This window comes from Euprymna scolopes, chromosome 37 (assembly GCF_053919585.1).
Source record: "Euprymna scolopes isolate OS-2025 chromosome 37, ASM5391958v1, whole genome shotgun sequence".
Taxonomy (NCBI): Eukaryota; Metazoa; Mollusca; class Cephalopoda; order Sepiida; family Sepiolidae; genus Euprymna; species Euprymna scolopes.
In genome coordinates, this window is record NC_136518.1 from 10,460,844 (window position 1) to 10,480,228 (window position 19,385).

At 31.4% G+C, this 19,385-nt stretch overlaps 1 protein-coding gene across 2 annotated transcripts in view; it reads right to left on the minus strand.

The window, feature by feature from the left end:
* LOC145261079 (condensin complex subunit 1-like) overlaps positions 1 to 19,385 on the minus strand; it is a 125,660-nt gene that overhangs the window by 17,450 nt on the left and 88,825 nt on the right. For both annotated transcript variants that reach the window (XM_080119258.1, XM_080119257.1), the window contains 10 exons: positions 18,264 to 18,400; positions 16,111 to 16,243; positions 15,921 to 16,005; positions 13,814 to 13,957; positions 6,861 to 7,054; positions 6,261 to 6,369; positions 2,714 to 2,837; positions 2,264 to 2,419; positions 1,678 to 1,855; positions 351 to 445 (listed from right to left, as the gene is read on the minus strand). In XM_080119258.1, coding sequence (XP_079975384.1) covers positions 351 to 445; positions 1,678 to 1,855; positions 2,264 to 2,419; positions 2,714 to 2,837; positions 6,261 to 6,369; positions 6,861 to 7,054; positions 13,814 to 13,957; positions 15,921 to 16,005; positions 16,111 to 16,243; positions 18,264 to 18,400 — 1,355 coding nt within the window. The remainder of the gene's footprint in view (positions 1 to 350; positions 446 to 1,677; positions 1,856 to 2,263; positions 2,420 to 2,713; positions 2,838 to 6,260; positions 6,370 to 6,860; positions 7,055 to 13,813; positions 13,958 to 15,920; positions 16,006 to 16,110; positions 16,244 to 18,263; positions 18,401 to 19,385) is intronic.

Below are 19,385 nucleotides of genomic sequence, written 5' to 3' on the forward strand. Positions count from 1 at the left end.
GGTTTTGAAACGGTTCCTTTTTTTTTTTTTTTTTAGGACTGTTGATCAATACCCTTACGATAAAACCTTCACATCCGGGCAATGCCGGATACCCCTGCTAATAAGCAAATAAAACCAAAAAATTTTAAGCAAACAGTTTTTTAAAAAAATGTCCTTTTGGATGTTGCTTATTTTGGGGTGCCTCAAATCTATTTGATCCGGTTATCTGGAATTTTTGCTTTGTCTAATAGCGTAGAAAAAGGTGATCAAAACATCATACTCAAGTAACCTTTTGTATCTGTTTAGCCAAATACTTAACTTCAAAAGCAAATTACAGCTAAGTAGTATGTAACAGTGAAGCAGTCACTTACTTCATAATGGTTTGGAACTGGGTTTCTTCCACACCAATTTCAGAATCAGACAAACGACTGATTATATCTGCCATAACGTTATAAACAGCATTGCCCTAAAACGAAAAAGAAAGAACATTTAGATTTCTTAGACGCTTAAATTTTCTTTTTTTGTTTTTAAATGATCTATTAAAATAATGAGTCATTTCAAAAGTAAGGCCTCCTAATTTTTTATTTTTAACTTAAAAACTAAAACATTGAAGAGCTACAAAGACGGGAGTGGTACCATTAAACGAGCGACCTTTTGTGCCCCAGAACTTATTTTTCTATATAGTCATCACCATTCTCAATGAACTTTTGCCAGAAACTCAATGACGCATCTCTGCTTCTGACACATGTCCATGACAGGGATTGCTTTTAAGTGTCTCAGACCATCAATATTTGCAACAGAGAGATGAAACTTCCAAGTTATGAATACACAAGTTCAGTCATTATAACAATTCAATTTGCAATCTCCTCTGACTCATACACGTGGAATAGAGAAAAAAAAAAACGCCATTACTTTTGGAACAGCCTTCGTAATTAAGCCGTGTGCTTTTTCTTTCCCTTCCTTATTTTGAACTTTCAGCTACTGGACGATTGCATGGTTGAATAAATCATTCATTCTCCAAAGAACTTTGTTGTACAAATTACATTATAATTGACATATGAGAATATATGCAGAGAAAAGTTTTTAAAATCAAATAATTAAAACCATATCAGAGAAAACTTTTTAACATATTTTTTTATTGACAGATTTTCGTAGGCTGTAACAATGCTCTGGCCCACATAAATGCCATAGCAGCCCTGTTGATATTCTTCAGTAGGGGCACTTTAGGTGATTAGCAATAAACAACCCCCCCCCCTTCTCAAAGAAGGTAAAGCCTGGGAGGGATAACCTTTTAAGATTGAACAGAATCGTACCTCAACAGCAACAAAGTCACTGTTGGATTGATCTGCATCATAATATGTAATCATTCGGGAATACCAAGTGTTGCAGGATGTTTGGAAACAGATGACGCAATTCATCGCAAAAAATCGGATTTTAGCTTCAGCAGGATAAAGAGAGGACAAGAAGACTTGGATACAAATGTAGAACTTTCAATCAACAATAGTGTAGTATCTGTTCTAATGCTACACTTAGTCTTTTCTGTCTTCAGTCAGTGAAGAAGTCCTTCTAGACTGAGGCAATCTTTATTTTTGTTCCCATCCAGAATGCTCGTTTTGAGAAACTGGATTTTCATGGAATCAATGGTCTCCGTGTTTAGTAACCACTTTCGAGATTATACGAAAAAAAATACATAAAAACCTTTTTGGAAAGTTCCATGAAGAAAACTTTTGCCAATCCTTGGATTTTTTCGTCATCATCAATGATGCACGTGGCCATTTCGCTGATCTGACCCTTCACTTTGACCATGTCGTTTAGAATAAGGTGAGATAACACGGACACTGTTGTACGGCGGACCAAAGATGATGGATCTCGCAACCTAAATGGAAGAAAAAAATGACTATGAAAAAAAAGTGTATTTTCATACAAATGAAAGAAAATGTGATGAAATTTGAGAAAAATGAGAAAAAAAGAAAAAATGAAAAAGAACCACAGAAAAGAATAAAAAAGAACTGATGGGGGCGGGGATGAATAAGGAAAAGGAGGGAAGGGAGAGGAAAATGGAAAAACGAAAGGGAAGTGAGAGAGGTGGGAATGAGAAACGGAGGGAAATGGGGGAAACAGAGGAACAGAAGGAAAAAACAAAGAGGGGAGAATAAAAATGGTGAAACATGGGATGAAAGAGGAGGAGGTGGTTGAAAAAAGAAAAAAAAAAAATTAAAGTTTTTTTTTTTTTTTTTTTTTTACACAGGATTTTAATACAAACACAAGTTGTGAAAATGTTTACCTGGAATACATGTGTCCTGTCCACGGTTCGATCTGGTTAGGGTAGAGGAAAGCAAGATCACCCAGGGCGATAATCGTATTAGATCGAATTATACAAAGATTTGATTTTTCTAGAATTGTGAACAATAATTGCAAATGTTCCTCGCAAAACTCTGAGCTGAAAGAAAAAAAAAACAGGAAACATTGTAATATTCATGGCTTGTGATAGTTTATTTTTTTATCAAGTACGTAATTATTTTGTCAGAGAAAATAGTCAAGAAAATGATCAGAATACAAAATTGAGTCTTTTAAAAATTAAGAATAAAATTTTTTTTTAAAATAAATGACTATCTTCCGAGCGCGACATCTCGAGACGTCAGGCCTCTGAGCGCAGGATCTCGAGAATCAGCTTCAAAACAATTGCAAGGATTTGAAACAAAAGCAAAGTTGGATTTATTTTGTTAGACCTTACCTGAGCAACATGAGTTTGGAAAGAGCCAAAGAAGCCGCAGTGCGGAGATCAGGATCACAATATTTAGATTGATTACGACACACATCTACAACTAATGGAGCCACAGAGGCAAGGAAGGTTTCACCTGAGAGAGAAAAATATTTATAATTTCTTTATTAGAAAAAAGTGTTTTATTCGTTCCTTAGAATAAAGTAGCATTTCTTAGAATTAAAAAATAGCATTTATCAAAATAAAAAAATAGTGTTTATTAAAATAAAAAATAGTGTTTATTAGAATAAAAAAATAGTTTATTAAAATAAAAAAAATAGTGTTTATTAGAATAAAAAATAGTGTTTATTAGAATAAAAAATAGTGTTTATCAAAATAAAAAAAATAGTGTTTATCAAAATAAAAAAAATAGTGTTTATCAAAATAAAAAATAGTGTTTATCAAAATAAAAAAAATAGTGTTTATTAAAATAAAAAATAGTGTTTATTAGAATAAAAAATAGTGTTTATTAGAATAAAAAATAGTGTTTATTAGAATAAAAAATAGTGTTTATTAGAATAAAAAATAGTGTTTATTAGAATAAAAAATAGTGTTTATTAGAATAAAAAATAGTGTTTATTAGAATAAAAAATAGTGTTTATTAAAATAAAAAATAGCGTTTATTAAAATAAAAAATAGTGTTTATTAAAATAAAAAATAGTGTTTATTAAAATAAAAAATAGCATTTATTAAAATAAAAAATAGTGTTTATTAGAATAAAAAATAGTGTTTATTAGAATAAAAAATAGTGTTTATTAGAATAAAAAATAGTGTTTATTAGAATAAAAAATAGTGTTTATTAGAATAAAAAATAGTGTTTATTAGAATAAAAAATAGTGTTTATTAAAATAAAAAATAGCGTTTATTAAAATAAAAAATAGCGTTTATTAGAATAAAAAATAGCGTTTATTAGAATAAAAAATAGTGTTTATTAGAATAAAAAATAGTGTTTATTAGAATAAAAAATAGTGTTTATTAGAATAAAAAATAGTGTTTATTAGAATAAAAAATAGTGTTTATTAGAATAAAAAATAGTGTTTATTAGAATAAAAAATAGTGTTTATTAGAATAAAAAATAGTGTTTATTAGAATAAAAAATAGTGTTTATTAGAATAAAAAATAGTGTTTATTAGAATAAAAAATAGTGTTTATTAGAATAAAAAATAGCGTTTATTAAAATAAAAAATAGTGTTTATTAAAATAAAAAATAGTGTTTATTAAAATAAAAAATAGCATTTATTAAAATAAAAAATAGTGTTTATTAGAATAAAAAATAGTGTTTATTAGAATAAAAAATAGTGTTTATTAGAATAAAAAATAGTGTTTATTAGAATAAAAAATAGTGTTTATTAGAATAAAAAATAGTGTTTATTAGAATAAAAAATAGTGTTTATTAGAATAAAAAATAGTGTTTATTAGAATAAAAAATAGTGTTTATTAAAATAAAAAATAGCGTTTATTAAAATAAAAAATAGCGTTTATTAAAATAAAAAATAGTGTTTATTAGAATAAAAAATAGTGTTTATTAGAATAAAAAATAGTGTTTATTAGAATAAAAAATAGTGTTTATTAGAATAAAAAATAGTGTTTATTAGAATAAAAAATAGTGTTTATTAGAATAAAAAATAGTGTTTATTAAAATAAAAAATAGCGTTTATTAAAATAAAAAATAGTGTTTATTAAAATAAAAAATAGTGTTTATTAAAATAAAAAATAGAATTTATTAAAATAAAAAATAGTGTTTATTAGAATAAAAAATAGTGTTTATTAGAATAAAAAATAGTGTTTATTAGAATAAAAAATAGTGTTTATTAGAATAAAAAATAGTGTTTATCAAAATAAAAAAAATAGTGTTTATCAAAATAAAAAAAATAGTGTTTATCAAAATAAAAAATAGTGTTTATCAAAATAAAAAAAATAGTGTTTATTAAAATAAAAAATAGTGTTTATTAGAATAAAAAATAGTGTTTATTAGAATAAAAAATAGTGTTTATTAGAATAAAAAATAGTGTTTATTAGAATAAAAAATAGTGTTTATTAGAATAAAAAATAGTGTTTATTAGAATAAAAAATAGTGTTTATTAAAATAAAAAATAGCGTTTATTAAAATAAAAAATAGTGTTTATTAAAATAAAAAATAGTGTTTATTAAAATAAAAAATAGTGTTTATTAAAATAAAAAATAGTGTTTATTAGAATAAAAAATAGTGTTTATTAGAATAAAAAATAGTGTTTATTAGAATAAAAAATAGTGTTTATTAGAATAAAAAATAGTGTTTATTAGAATAAAAAATAGTGTTTATTAGAATAAAAAATAGTGTTTATTAGAATAAAAAATAGTGTTTATTAGAATAAAAAATAGTGTTTATTAGAATAAAAAATAGTGTTTATTAGAATAAAAAATAGTGTTTATTAGAATAAAAAATAGTGTTTATTAGAATAAAAAATAGTGTTTATTAGAATAAAAAATAGTGTTTATTAAAATAAAAAATAGCGTTTATTAAAATAAAAAATAGCGTTTATTAAAATAAAAAATAGTGTTTATTAGAATAAAAAATAGTGTTTATTAGAATAAAAAATAGTGTTTATTAGAATAAAAAATAGTGTTTATTAGAATAAAAAATAGTGTTTATTAGAATAAAAAATAGTGTTTATTAGAATAAAAAATAGTGTTTATTAAAATAAAAAATAGCGTTTATTAAAATAAAAAATAGTGTTTATTAAAATAAAAAATAGTGTTTATTAAAATAAAAAATAGAATTTATTAAAATAAAAAATAGTGTTTATTAGAATAAAAAATAGTGTTTATTAGAATAAAAAATAGTGTTTATTAGAATAAAAAATAGTGTTTATTAGAATAAAAAATAGTGTTTATTAGAATAAAAAATAGTGTTTATTAGAATAAAAAATAGTGTTTATTAGAATAAAAAATAGTGTTTATTAGAATAAAAAATAGTGTTTATTAGAATAAAAAATAGTGTTTATTAGAATAAAAAATAGTGTTTATTAGAATAAAAAATAGTGTTTATTAGAATAAAAAATAGTGTTTATTAGAATAAAAAATAGTGTTTATTAAAATAAAAAATAGCGTTTATTAAAATAAAAAATAGCGTTTATTAAAATAAAAAATAGCGTTTATTAAAATAAAAAATAGCGTTTATTAAAATAAAAAATAGCGTTTATTAAAATAAAAAATAGTGTTTATTAAAATAAAAAATAGCATTTATTAAAATAAAAAATAGTGTTTATTAGAATAAAAAATAGTGTTTATTAGAATAAAAAATAGTGTTTATTAGAATAAAAAATAGTGTTTATTAGAATAAAAAATAGTGTTTATTAGAATAAAAAATAGTGTTTATTAGAATAAAAAGTAAACAAAAATTATTTGTTTCTTTAAATCAAACAAATTTCTCAAAGTTACTGTCAGTCTTAAGGAAAACAATATTCACATGCACCTGTTGCATATAAATGTACAAACATGAAGGGTATTATTATAAAAAAAAAAAAAAAAAATCACTTACCAACAAGAATTTCCTTTTCACAAACTTTCCGAACATGTTCGGATTCATCATCCTCAGCTGATGCTCCGACCAAACCAAGTTCCTCCTCCATTGTAGCAGCAGTCGAATTCTACAGAAAGAAAAGAAAAAATTAACATTTGAAAATTAACGTTTAATATGATGTACAAGATGACTTAAATAAGTTTCGAAACTTTTGTATCAACATTTAAAATTGCCGGAGACTCTTAATAATTCAATATGTTATTGCTATACATCTTATGAGATGATTAATTTTCATGATTTCAGGTTCAAATGAACAGCTACAGCAGAAATTGGAATACATACTACTAAAGCCTGATTATCACAGCTGGTAAATTTCAAAACTGCAATCTGAACATGAGGACATGTTGAAAAATCTGGAAACTTATTGAAGGCACCTCGTATTATTATTAGGGTTACTCCTCTGAACATTTTGTGCTGTCCTCATCGACCACCAAAATATCATTGTGTACCCATAAGTTATGTATTTTTTTTTTGCCTGGGAACACCTAGAAAATATTCCCTGGGTTCCTAGGCAAACCCTGTGATAGATAAGGCGGGACAGGAGGAAAGAAAACTCACCATTGTCCGATCTCCGCCTTTTTTCTTGGACTTTCCTTTCTCCAGGACAGCAGCTCGTCGTTTCAGCTCGTTTATTATATCTTTTTCCAGATACTCAAATTGCCGGTGTGCAATGTTGCCAACCAAGGACACAAAACGAGTCAATAGTCCAGCACAATCAGCATACCCAGATTCATCACCTTCGGCGGCTTTTTCTTTTTTTTGAAAAAAAAAACGAAAATTAATAAAATTTATTTTTACAACAGTTTTACAAAATTTAAATCAAGTATTTTCTTTTCTATTTAAACTTTAATTTATAAATAAGTAGAATACCAGTCACAAGGTGAGTATAAACAATTATATTTATATATATATATATATATATATATGACGACAGTACAATCTAAAAATAAGCTTAAACCAGGATTAGGGACAAACAAATTCAACTTGCCTCCTCCCTTGAGGCTCTCATTCACAAATATCCGTGGGCTTAGAACTAACTTAGCTGATGTTGAAGCATTTCTCTTAACAAATACCCCAGATATCTTAGCACTAAGTGAGACTAACCTACACTCCTCCATTCCCTCTAACCACTTTAACATGCCTGGATATCTCCCACTCTGCCGTAAGGACTCTGACAGACATATGCACGGACTTGGAGTTTACATTCGTAATACCCTTCCCTTGACTAGAGAAACAAACCTAGAAACAGATGATCAAGCCTTTATGTGCTTTAGACTAAACGTGCAACACAGTATTAGCTACTATTATTTTCTCTACCGCTCTCCCTCGACTCAGGACTGCTCCATAATAAACAAAGTATCTGACAGCATAGACACGGCACTGTCCCTCGACACTAGCGCACAAATACATGTGTTTGGTGACTTTAATGTCCACCACAAAAACTGGCTTGGATTCTCTACTCACACAGATGCAGCGGGCAGCACAACCCATAGCTTCGCTATATCTCACTCCCTATCACAAATTGTTACGTTTCCAACCCGTTTCCCTGACCAGGAAGAACAACACGCATCACTTCTAGATCTGTTTTTGACCACAGTTCCCGATGACTGCATAGCGAAGGCCCACAGCCCACTCGGGAACGCTGATCATGCAGTGATAATGGTTGAAATCGCCCTAAACTCTAGACCCAAAACTGAAGAGCCAGTGCTCAAAACAACGAGATATTATAATAAGGCTGACTGGGAAGCCATCAGGGAACTAATTAGAGATGCTCCATGGAAAAATATTTTCTCTCTCCCTGCTGAACAGTGTGCAAACGAGACCACTGACTGGTTCAAAACTGCAATCGAAGCGCATGTTCCCATGCGGAAATTTTATAGTAAGCCCCACTCTCCCCAATGGTTTACGTCGACTTGTGCAACTGCCATTACTCAAAAGCAGCATGCATACCGTAGGTTTAACCGACATAAGTCCAGTTCAAACAGACTGAAGTATATAGAAGCTAGAAATAACGTTAAGAAAGAAATAGCGACAGCTAAGAGAGAATTTACGGAAACCACTAAAAAGCGCATCGAAGCACAAAAACTAGGAACTCGAGACTTCTGGAAAATCTACAACAGTGTAGTAAATAATGGGCAATCGACAATTCCCCCACTAACCAACAATCACGAGGTTGTCTCCTCAGCAACCGACAAGGCTAACATGCTTGCCAGTCGGTTTGCCTCAAACTCCACACTGGACCCTTCCAACCACCCCCTACCTGACTTTCCTATGCGGACAGACGCCACACTAGACGATCTGAAAACCACCCCTGCTCAGGTGCATGCTATCATAAAAAACCTTGACACCTCAAAAGCATGTGGACCCGATCTTATCCCAGCTGTGCTATTAAAAAAGTGCTCAGCCGAAGTAGCTCCAGTTCTCTCCAAACTCTACAACAAATGTCTTAATGAAGCTTGCTTTCCGGGCTGTTGGAAAACTGCTTCTGTTGTACCAGTATTCAAGAATTCTGGTGAAAGGACAGACCCATCAAATTATCGCCCCATTAGCCTCCTTCCACTTTTTGCCAAAATATTTGAGACCATAATTAACCACGCTCTAATCCATCATCTTACAGATGCTAAACTACTGACTGACAAACAATATGGATTTAGACAAGCCCGTTCCACAGCAGACATCCTCACCGTGATCTCTGAACGTATATACCAATCACTGGACAAAGCGGGGGAAGGCAGAGCGGTAGCTCTAGATATATCTAAGGCTTTTGACAGGGTATGGCATGAGGGTCTCCTCAGTAAAATCAGATCATACGGTATCACTGGTAGAATACTTAACATAATTAAATCCTTCTTAGATAAGAGAAAAATCCAGGTAGTCCTCGACGGTCGCACATCTAAACAATATGATATAAATGCAGGAGTGCCCCAGGGTTCTATCCTTGGACCTCTATTGTTCCTGATATTCATAAATGACCTCCCCGACAACATTGCCTCTGAGATGGGTATATATGCTGATGACACTACACTCTATGGCAGACACGACAGGAAGACGAATGAACACATTTCTAAAGAAATGGCAGAAACACTAGAGGAAGACCTCCAATCTGTAGTGGAATGGGGACAAAAGTGGTTGGTCGCGTTCAATGCTGCCAAGACTAAACTAGTTTCATTCAATAATTACAAGAAACCCTCTCTACCACCAATAGCAATGGCCAACGACTCTTTATCTGAGAGTCCATCTTTCAAACTCCTTGGCCTAACGTTCACAGGAAACATGAGTTGGAACAATTACATTGAAGGCATTGCCAGGGCCGCTGCAAGAAAGGTGGGCTCTCTCTACCGTGCTAGAAAACTACTAACACCCGAAAGTATCCTGTACCTCTATAAGGCCACCATTCGCCCATGTATGGAGTATTGCTGCCACATCTGGGCTGGTGCATCTGCTACTAGTCTCTCGCTCCTTGACAAGGTTCAAAAGAGAGTCGCAAATCTGATAGGCCCTGAACTGGCATCTAAGCTTCAGCCTCTGTCCCATCGACGAAATGTTGCATCCCTCTGCCTGTTCTACAAGTATTTTAGTGGTGAATGCTCTGATGAACTGCAATCACTTGTGCCCCCACGACGCGAGCACCCTCGACAAACCCGACAGGCTACTAGATCCCACCCCCACACTATAGAGGTCCCTAGATGTAAAAGATCTTTTTACTCCAATAGTTTCTTCCCCAGAACCGCAAGACTCTGGAATTCCATTCCAGGTCCCTGCTTCCCCAACAGTACTGACGTGCAGAAGTTCAAGTGTAACGTGAACCGACACCTTGCTGCCCAAATCCCTACATAGTACCCCAGTAGTTGTTGCCCCTGATAGTAGCCCCCTACACCAAAGTGGCAATTTGCCTTGTTTGGGGTGAAAATGTAATAAAAAAAATAAAAAAAAAAAAAAATAAAAATATATATATATATATATATATATATATATATATATACTAGCATTTTAGCCCGGCGTTGCCCAGGTGTTTGGAGTTGTATGTTGAGCAAAAAAGTAGAGTTCTCAAAGGTCAAATCGTTGAACTTTGACCCCCTAACAGCCAAATTTCTGGCCGAAAACGGATTCCAAAGACTTTCCTAAATCTCAGTACTCTGTATATCAAATTTCGAGTCTGTAGACTTAAAATTGACAGTTATTGCATAGGGAAATGTACACACACACATAGACATGTTCACATTATATATATATATATATATATATACACACACACAAAGTTAAAGATATTCACGAGGGAAAACTCATGAATTTAATGAGGTAATTAAAAGTACTCAATAAAAAAAGAGCAAGATGTATTTTTATTGATACACCTTTCCAGTGTCTAGTAAACTATTCAGCCAATTTTGGGTTTAAACATTTGAAATTTTACATAGAGGGTATTCAAACATGCAGCCAGCTTTTTAATCAGTTTTTGGGCAAAAATTTGGCTGCCAAGAAGTCAAACTTGAAAGAGTCGACTTTTGCAGACTCTACCAAAATTGTCGGAGGAGTTTGGTAGAGTTCTCAAAGGTCAAATCGTTGAACTTTGACCCCTTAACAGCCAAATTTCTGGCCGAAAACCGATCACATAGATTTTCCCAAATCTCAGTACCCTGTATATCAAATTTCGAGTCTGTAGACTAAAAATTGACAGAGTTATTGCGTAGGGAAATGTACACAGACAGACACGTTCACTTTTATAGATATATAGATATACACAAAGTTATAAACTACATAGGGCCCGAGCAAAGCTGGGCTGAACTGCTACATTGTTTTAAATTTTCTTGTCTTCTTCCATCAAAGGGCATTCAATGGTATCTCTCTAAATTTACAGAAAAATAATGTGCTCATGTTAGAAACATTGTTGTCTAAAATATATAACCCATGATTCATAATCACTAGTGTCAGATGTTATACACCTCAACATTCCCGAAACAATCCTTTTAAAAATGTGTTATTTAATGACTCAAGATTTGATGTAGAGCTATTTTTTCTGTTAGCTTTTTTTCATATCTAATTTAATGTGCGAGTTTAAATAAATGATGAAGTGTGGATAAAAAAAAAAAAAATTCTCATGTTACTCGCCCTATTGCTATAAATCTAGAAAGCAAACCCTCCTCCCCTCTCAATGTTTATAAAGCAGCAAATAATTCAACAGTTCAATGTTGGGTCCTGGAATTTCTCGACTAAATATACTCTTCCGAGCAATGGCAGAATACAGGTCCCACCAATATATATGTGCGTGTATATAGAATTTATCGTTTCAAAGCCAGATATATTCAATTCACAATCACAAGTTCTTTTTTATTATTTTTTATCAAGTACATCTTACACGTGCTTCATTAAATAGCGCAAGACAACTCTTCAGGGACAAATATGTTCCTCCAAATGAGTAATCAATCCATATTTGGAAATTTATGAAGAAAAATGGAAGTTTTACGCTATAAAGTCTCCCAAACCTTACAAGAAAAATTGAATTAGCTCTATTACTAAAAAAAGAATAAAAAATTACAGGCATGAATTCAGGGATTTTTATTGCAAATGATTTTTTTTTTACAAATTGCAAATGAAACAGTCATATTTGCAAATGATTTTTTTTTTACAAATGAAAACTAGAAATGATAAAACGTTTGTCTTTTGGCAATTGTGTTTTTTTTTCAACAGCAATTTTTCAAAGTTCGTTACCGAGTGAAAAATGTTTTTTCAAATATTTTTTTTTTTTTTTCAAATAAAACAAGTAAAATTAAATTATTTAAACAATTAAAGGTTTAATATAACAACATTCTTTTTTATGAAGGCTGTTTAAAAAATATCTAAGAATTTGCAATGTTTATACCTTCAAATGTTAAATTATAAAATTAAGTACATATTTAGAATTACAAAATTTTTTTGTTTTAAAGATGTAGAAAAATCTTTGACATATGTACTCTTGACGGAACATGTAAGTTTGGCTAGTAAATGAAAATATTCAGTTGTCTAAAGTCAACTGAAGATAAATTTGTATTATTTGGATATGGACTACTGTTCTCATTTTGAGTGTGATTTTCGGTCGATGTAACCTCCAACCTTCATGTGTATCTTGTCGAACTCTGGAATATTTCTGTCGAACTCAGGAATTTGGTTGGACTTTCGAACAGAACCCTTTATTTACTTCATGGGAGTAGGATGCTTTGTTCTGTCAGCCATGATTGGATAGAGGTCCGAAGTAATTCACAATTGTATTTTTTTTTTTTTAATGAAGGTCGCAGATTACATCGACTGAAACAATGTGAAAATAACACTCAAGATAAAAACAGTCGTCCGATGAATCCGAATAATCAATCCTCATCTCAAAATACAGAAAAGATAAATTTGTCCCTAGAGCCCTGGAATTAAATACAGAGTGGAACGATAAAATTGTCGTCCTAGAAAAGGCAACAGGATTCCATTTCCGTTTGATGAAAACCAGTTTTGTTTTTTGTTTTTTTTGCTGCATGCAGACCATTTACAGGTTGGCCAGTTGTGTACAAATCCCAAGAGCGATAGGAGCCTTCTATCATGTGTGAAAGTGACGCAATGTTTAACGAGTGAGATCAGAAATGCACTGCTGTACAACTCATGCTCTCTACCGATCCAAATTATTACAACAGGGCCATTGCTAGCACTCTCAAAATGCAAATCCAGATGGTTCAACGTTTGAGATGATGAGAACAAGGCCACGGTTATCATCTTTGGTATGCTTTTAAGTGAGGACCACATCATGCTACCTCACATCTTCGAAGTCAGCTTGAAAGTCAACACCAAAGTGTGCCTGGATGTGCTGAAGAGTGTGGGAATCCTCTGGTGCAATCAGGTGGCCGCTAGCAGACTCTGGGTGTGGCAGCAGGACTCAGCGCCGGCCCACAAGTCCAAAGAGACCCAGGCTTGGCTTCAGAAGGAGTGCTACGACTTTGTATCCTTCTCTCACCCCAACCTGAACTTGCTGAGCTACTTCGTTTAATCATATGTCAAGAACATCACCAACATGACCTCCCACAACACCAAAGCCAGCCTGATCGCTGCCATCTGCCGAGTATTCACCAAGCTCCTGCCGGCACTTGTAGAAAAGGCATGCTTCCAATTCTGGACCCGTATCAAGGCAGTGATTGAGGCTGAAAGCAGCTACATTGAATAGATGTCAGCTCTACTACATAATCAAGTTACCTGAATTGATTTTTTTAATAAAAGTTTTAAAATAAAGCTGTAGTGTTGTTTTGTGTTATTTGGAGCGACAAATTTTATCGTTCCACATTTGTACATTTTGTTTTCAAATGACAATGATATACATACTTTGAAAGTGAAAATTCACTTTTGCTGAGCTTCATTTTTGTTACAATATTTACAGAATATATACCTCAATACTATATATCTTCTTATAAACATAAGAATGTACATATGCATGTATGTACACTAAACAATAAATCAGGGTATTCACTCTAGAAACATGAAAAGAAAAAACTTTGTGGAATTACCTGTGGGCACCTGACATAACCTCTTTGCAACCTCCTTAGCCAAAGCAGCACACATATGATCAGGACTTTCAGACAATGTGTACATCACGTTGATCGCCTTTTCACAAAATGGAATCCAAAATTTGTTGTCAAGATCAAAGAAGCCTAAATGAAAAAAATTATGAAAATGTTTATTCGAGAAAATCTAAATAAAAAACATCAGAATACATGTATCTAGAAAATTAAAAAAAAAAATGACTATGGAATCAGAATTGACTAAGCATTTCATCTGACCTGGTCCAGTTTCAGCATAAGTGAACTGCGATGGAGAAAGTCAACTCACCCTGACTAAGGTGATAGCTGACCGAAATATGCAAAGAGCATTGGTTGGCAGACAAGGTACATTTGAATGGTAACGTCTTAAAAACTATTTAATAAATCTTGTGTATCTTTTAAGTTTTCATTCCAACACTTCACAAGCAAATCACTTTATTTTCAACCAATCAATTCATTTGAACTACAAAGAACTCTATACTGCACACATCTCCCAATACTGTCCAGATTTAATTTTTCCGAGATTAGAACTAAGCCTCTAAGATATTACCCATCGATTGTATCATTTTTATATCATTTCTATCCATGCAACACATGTTCTCAACCCTCACTGGCCAAGTTTCATTTCAATTTCACTTAGTCAACACTGGTAATGCTCTGCTAGTTAGTAATGAGTTACTTGAACTTATTCTATTCACACCTAACTCTGGTCATACTAACACCTGCTCCAGCCTGAGCTCCAATCATATTGCCTAGACAATAAAACTTCCGCATTTGAGTCCTCAACCATCGGCATTCTCTTACAATTATTGTTACAGAAACTGGTTATCCTTTGGTAACCTTCCTGTAACTCCGGGAATGGACGTTTCGGCGTGGCCATTTCGGTGTTGATCATGCCAGTCACATTTTTATAAACGATTTTATAACTTTTTTGTTTTTTAAATTGAAAAAAAAAAAAAAAAGAATATATCTCACTAAGTGTTTTTAAGAAAAATCATGTCTTTGCAAAACTCTTTTTGGTTAATTATTTTCTTATTTATTTTTTTAAGGATAAAAACATAATATTAAAATTTTTTTTTAATTAAGGAAAACAATGAAAATATAATCTCGTTGATGACTGAGTGTTTTTTTTTTTTGCGTTGTGATTTACATTACATGGTAATTACAAAAATATTTTGTTTTTTTTTTAAATCTAATTTTTTTCTTTGAATAATTTTTATTTCAATTTTATTCAAAGAAAAAAGTCTTTGTTTACTAAATCAATTTTAAAAATATAAAAATAACTTTAACAACAAAGTGCTAATTTGATGCCAAACTGTCCACACGCTGAAATTACAACACAGAATTGGCTACGTCGAAATGTACCACACCCTGCAATTCTACTTACCGTTCTTGTCTATCCAATGTTTACAAGTAACACAAAAGACTGAATTGCACCGGAATTCTTTTCCATAAACGGAATATTTGGTACATATGCAGAATACGGACCGTGCTATTTTCCAGGCAGTTTACGTAAAAAATAAAAAATGGTCAAACAAAAGTTTCCTGATTTTTTTTTTCACGCAAACATGCAAATTTTTTTTAATAAAAAATATAGTAATTTTGTTATTACAAAGATAATTCTAAGAAAAATTGAAAAAAATGAAAGCTTTTTTTTTTTTTGGTTGCTACAAAGAAAGCACAATGAATAATTATTGGATTTTTTGGGATAAAACTTTTAAAAAATTAAAATTTAAATCAAGAAAAAAATAAATTGTAAATTTTATGAATAAATTTTCTTTGAATAACAAAAAATTGACAGAAAATAAAAAAATTTTTATGCTTCTTTTCTGTTTAAATCAAGATAAATATTTACTTTTTTATATAATAAACGAATCATAGAAAATGTTTCCTTAAATGGTACTGGCTGCCGTAATTACATTAGCTAGGCGTTACGTTTTATGGAAAATTCCTACGATAGCACAGTCCGTGTTCTGTATACCAAATATTTAACATGTCTTGTATATTCTTCAAGTTTCCATTTCAACATTTCTTCAAGAATTCATTTAATTACCAATCAATTCATTTCACTTACCTTGCAAAAGCAATTCTTGTAGCCTTGTAAATAACTCGTGATCGGGTTCCAATCGATATGGTTTGGGAGCCAGCTGGCCCACTTTCTATGAAATAGAAAAAATAAAATTAAGAAAGGATTTAAAAAATAAGAAAAAAAAAAAAGAATGAAAAGTTTCGACATAAAATAATTTTTTCTCTTTTTAAATTACCTTTTTGACAATTCCAATTTTTAAGAGAGCCAAACATGTATCACGGGCAAGTTTAAAGTCTTTTTCACTCCGAGGTCCCAAACCAACCGTGACAAGCACGGAGATATTGCTTTTTATGATCTCAGTGTCAGCTCTGAAAAAAAAATAAATAAATAATAACTTGTCATACACTCTAATAGGCATTGCATCATATTTTATTATATACTAGCAGGGCCCATGTACCAGCGTTGCCTAGTACAAATATGTTACAAAGCCAGAACAGATTCTGAAAAATCCATGCAATAATAGAATTTATAGAAAAGACTGAGACTAGCAACATCACACCTGTAAGAGTGTGGTTGTCGTGAAAGATGAGCCAATAAAATTACAGATACATTTCTGCAATTTTTTTCAAGAATCCTTAAATTGGACAGAAATTCGCAACAATCCAATTATGACAACAGTGCTCCATACAAAGTCTGACTGTAGATTTGAAACGATCGAGAATAGCCTCCGGTGTTTAAAGTGATAGAAGGAACCGACTTGTTTACAGAGAAGCTTATATGCATTATGACACTTAACTGGAGAAATTAATTATTTTTTAAAACAAAATTATTAAAAAGATTTGGTGCTTGTCCAGAATTCCACCTGCATTAAAAAAAAAACAAACAAAAAAAAACTAATGTATAGATCCAAGATGGAAGAAAATATTGCCCATCAAAACGCATGAAAATCAATCAATTTTATGGAAGAACTATGAGACACAATCTTTCTGAAAAAAGAAGGAAGATAACTTCAAATAATTCAAATTTACAAGATTCTTAAAAGTCATTCTTAATATGAGAAAGCAGGAAGCATTGGAAAATGTCAGATTTGCTTAAAATAACTTTTTATAATAATGAAACTACTACATAAATTCACATGATTTTTGGTGTATGATATTTTTTTTCCGTCATGGGTATGTACATCAGATTTTTTTTTAATGTAGCGGAAATTCTCGACAAGGTTCAAAGTTTTTTCTTCCCGACATAAAAGATTGTTTTCTATTTCAATAAATGGTACTAGTGCCACCTTTGTACGAGACATAATTCAGCTTTCCCCCGGAACATGTCAACAGCTGGATTATGCCGCGCGTCAATGATAGCAAAATGTTAAATGTAGAAACATGAAAAAAAACTAATTTTAATTTTTATTAACCGTGTTAAAAAAGGTTATAAGAAGCAAATAGTAAAAAAAAGGAAATTCTTAATTTCCAAGTGATTTTTAATGAATTTTTGGGGTGCTTTTTTTTTTTTTGTCGAATTATTTTTTTCAATAAAAAAGGTTCTTTTAAAAAAAATATAAAATAAACAAATTTGTTTGTTTAAAACTGCGATAATTTAATTTGTTTTTCTTTTAAGGAAAATTGGAAAAGAACTTTTACTGTCGACACTTCACCATTTGCACATCTCCAACCGTAGCCATCGGTAATGCTCCCTCTTTTTTGTGAGGCTGCACTAGTGGTTGCATGTTGCATATTGTATTGTTTTTGCCAGTAGTTTCCACTGTTGACAATTACACCGTCCGGTGTCTGTAGCTGTTGTTCGTCCAAGACAGTCCAATTCATGTTTTGCTATTCTCGTCTTGAATAACTTGCAAGTAAAAACTGACTGCTTTTTTTACTTTAATTTTTTTTTTTTCCGTTTCCAATATTTATCCAATTTCTCATCTACTGTTCTGGAGTAGTACACGTGCGCATGCACGTCAGGTTGAAACTAAGTGCGTGATGCTGTGATTTGCTGATTGTCATGTTACATCAGACAGTAGCTAAACCCAAACTGTTGATGTCATGTTCCGGGGAAAACCAAGCGAATGCAGAGTTACATCCGGATCGAAGGATACACATCCATCCATAGCCTTGAGCCCCTAAGGGGCATAGGCCATCTACAACTTTGTAAATGCTTTTGTAGCGACGGAGTTCTTTTTATGGGGTGAGGGTGCTGGCCCCATGCCCAACCTTCTCAAATGGTCACCCATCTGGTACCGGCCAGGCTCAACGTTGCTTAACTTCGGTGATCTGGCGAGAACCGGTGTGTCAACATGATTGATGCACAAGTACCCAATAAATAATAACAATAATAAAGTGTCGGTCGAGTGTCAAAGAAATATAAAGATGAACGGAGTCGTTTTCTTACCCAGCAGCCATAGTTAGAAGGATGAGGGCAAATCTGCTTTCCTCGGGGGTCGTATCGGCCACCTTCATCGAGAATCTTTCCCAAAGCATTTGAATGACAGATGAAGGTACTTCTCCAGATGACATCAACTGGCACATCTATTTTAGAAGAAAAACAAAATGAGAAGCATTTGGAAAATCAATTCTTAAAAATAAAAAAAAAATAATTTTCTACTACACTATCACCAACTAGCAAGGATATCCAATATTGCCTTGAACCTTGAATTTAAGAAAAAATTTAAAATCTAAATCTTACAAAAGTCACAAGAGACATCTATATATGTGTATGATAGTTTTGTGTTTTCTATAAAAACAAAGGTTAGTGTCTATATAAAATCTAAGTGTAAAATTTTACAGGAAAGATAATGGGAATGTTCCTGAATTGCCAAGTGCACCCTCATAATTTCAAATATATCCTATTCTTATTAAATGTATAATTATAATTGTATTTAATGTTTATATCAAACCTTTATCCTGTTTTTATCAAACCTTTATATTTTTATCAAACCTTTTATATTTTTATCAAACCTTTTATATTTTTATCAAACCTTTTATATTTTTATCAAACCTTTTATATTTTTATCAACCCTTTGTTTTTATCACACCTTTATCCTGTTTTTATCAAACCATTATGTTTTTATTAAATGGTTATCATATGCATAAAATTCTCTAAGACAATTTCGTCCTGAATCTTCATACTGCTCTCCGTGTTGAATGTATATGTGCCTCTAAGTGATCAATGCAAACAGATAACCCTTAAATTTTCAAATATGTAAATGTCTGATCTCAATGCAATTTAAACCATTTTTTAAGACCCTAATTTAGAAAATTTTTCAACATTTCAATTTCTTCTGATAAAATGAACAAAATGAAAAAGTGATAATATTAATGAACAAAATGAAAAAGTGATAATATTAATGAACAAAATGAAAAAGTGGGGTTTAAAAAGAAAGTAATGTCTTCTAAGCATAGTAAAAAAACAACATAGTAGTCACTTAATTAATCCCAATTGAAGTCAGGTCTTCTTGCTGTAGATATTGATCATTTGACGTCACAAACAGATGCCATTCACTAAAACACATTG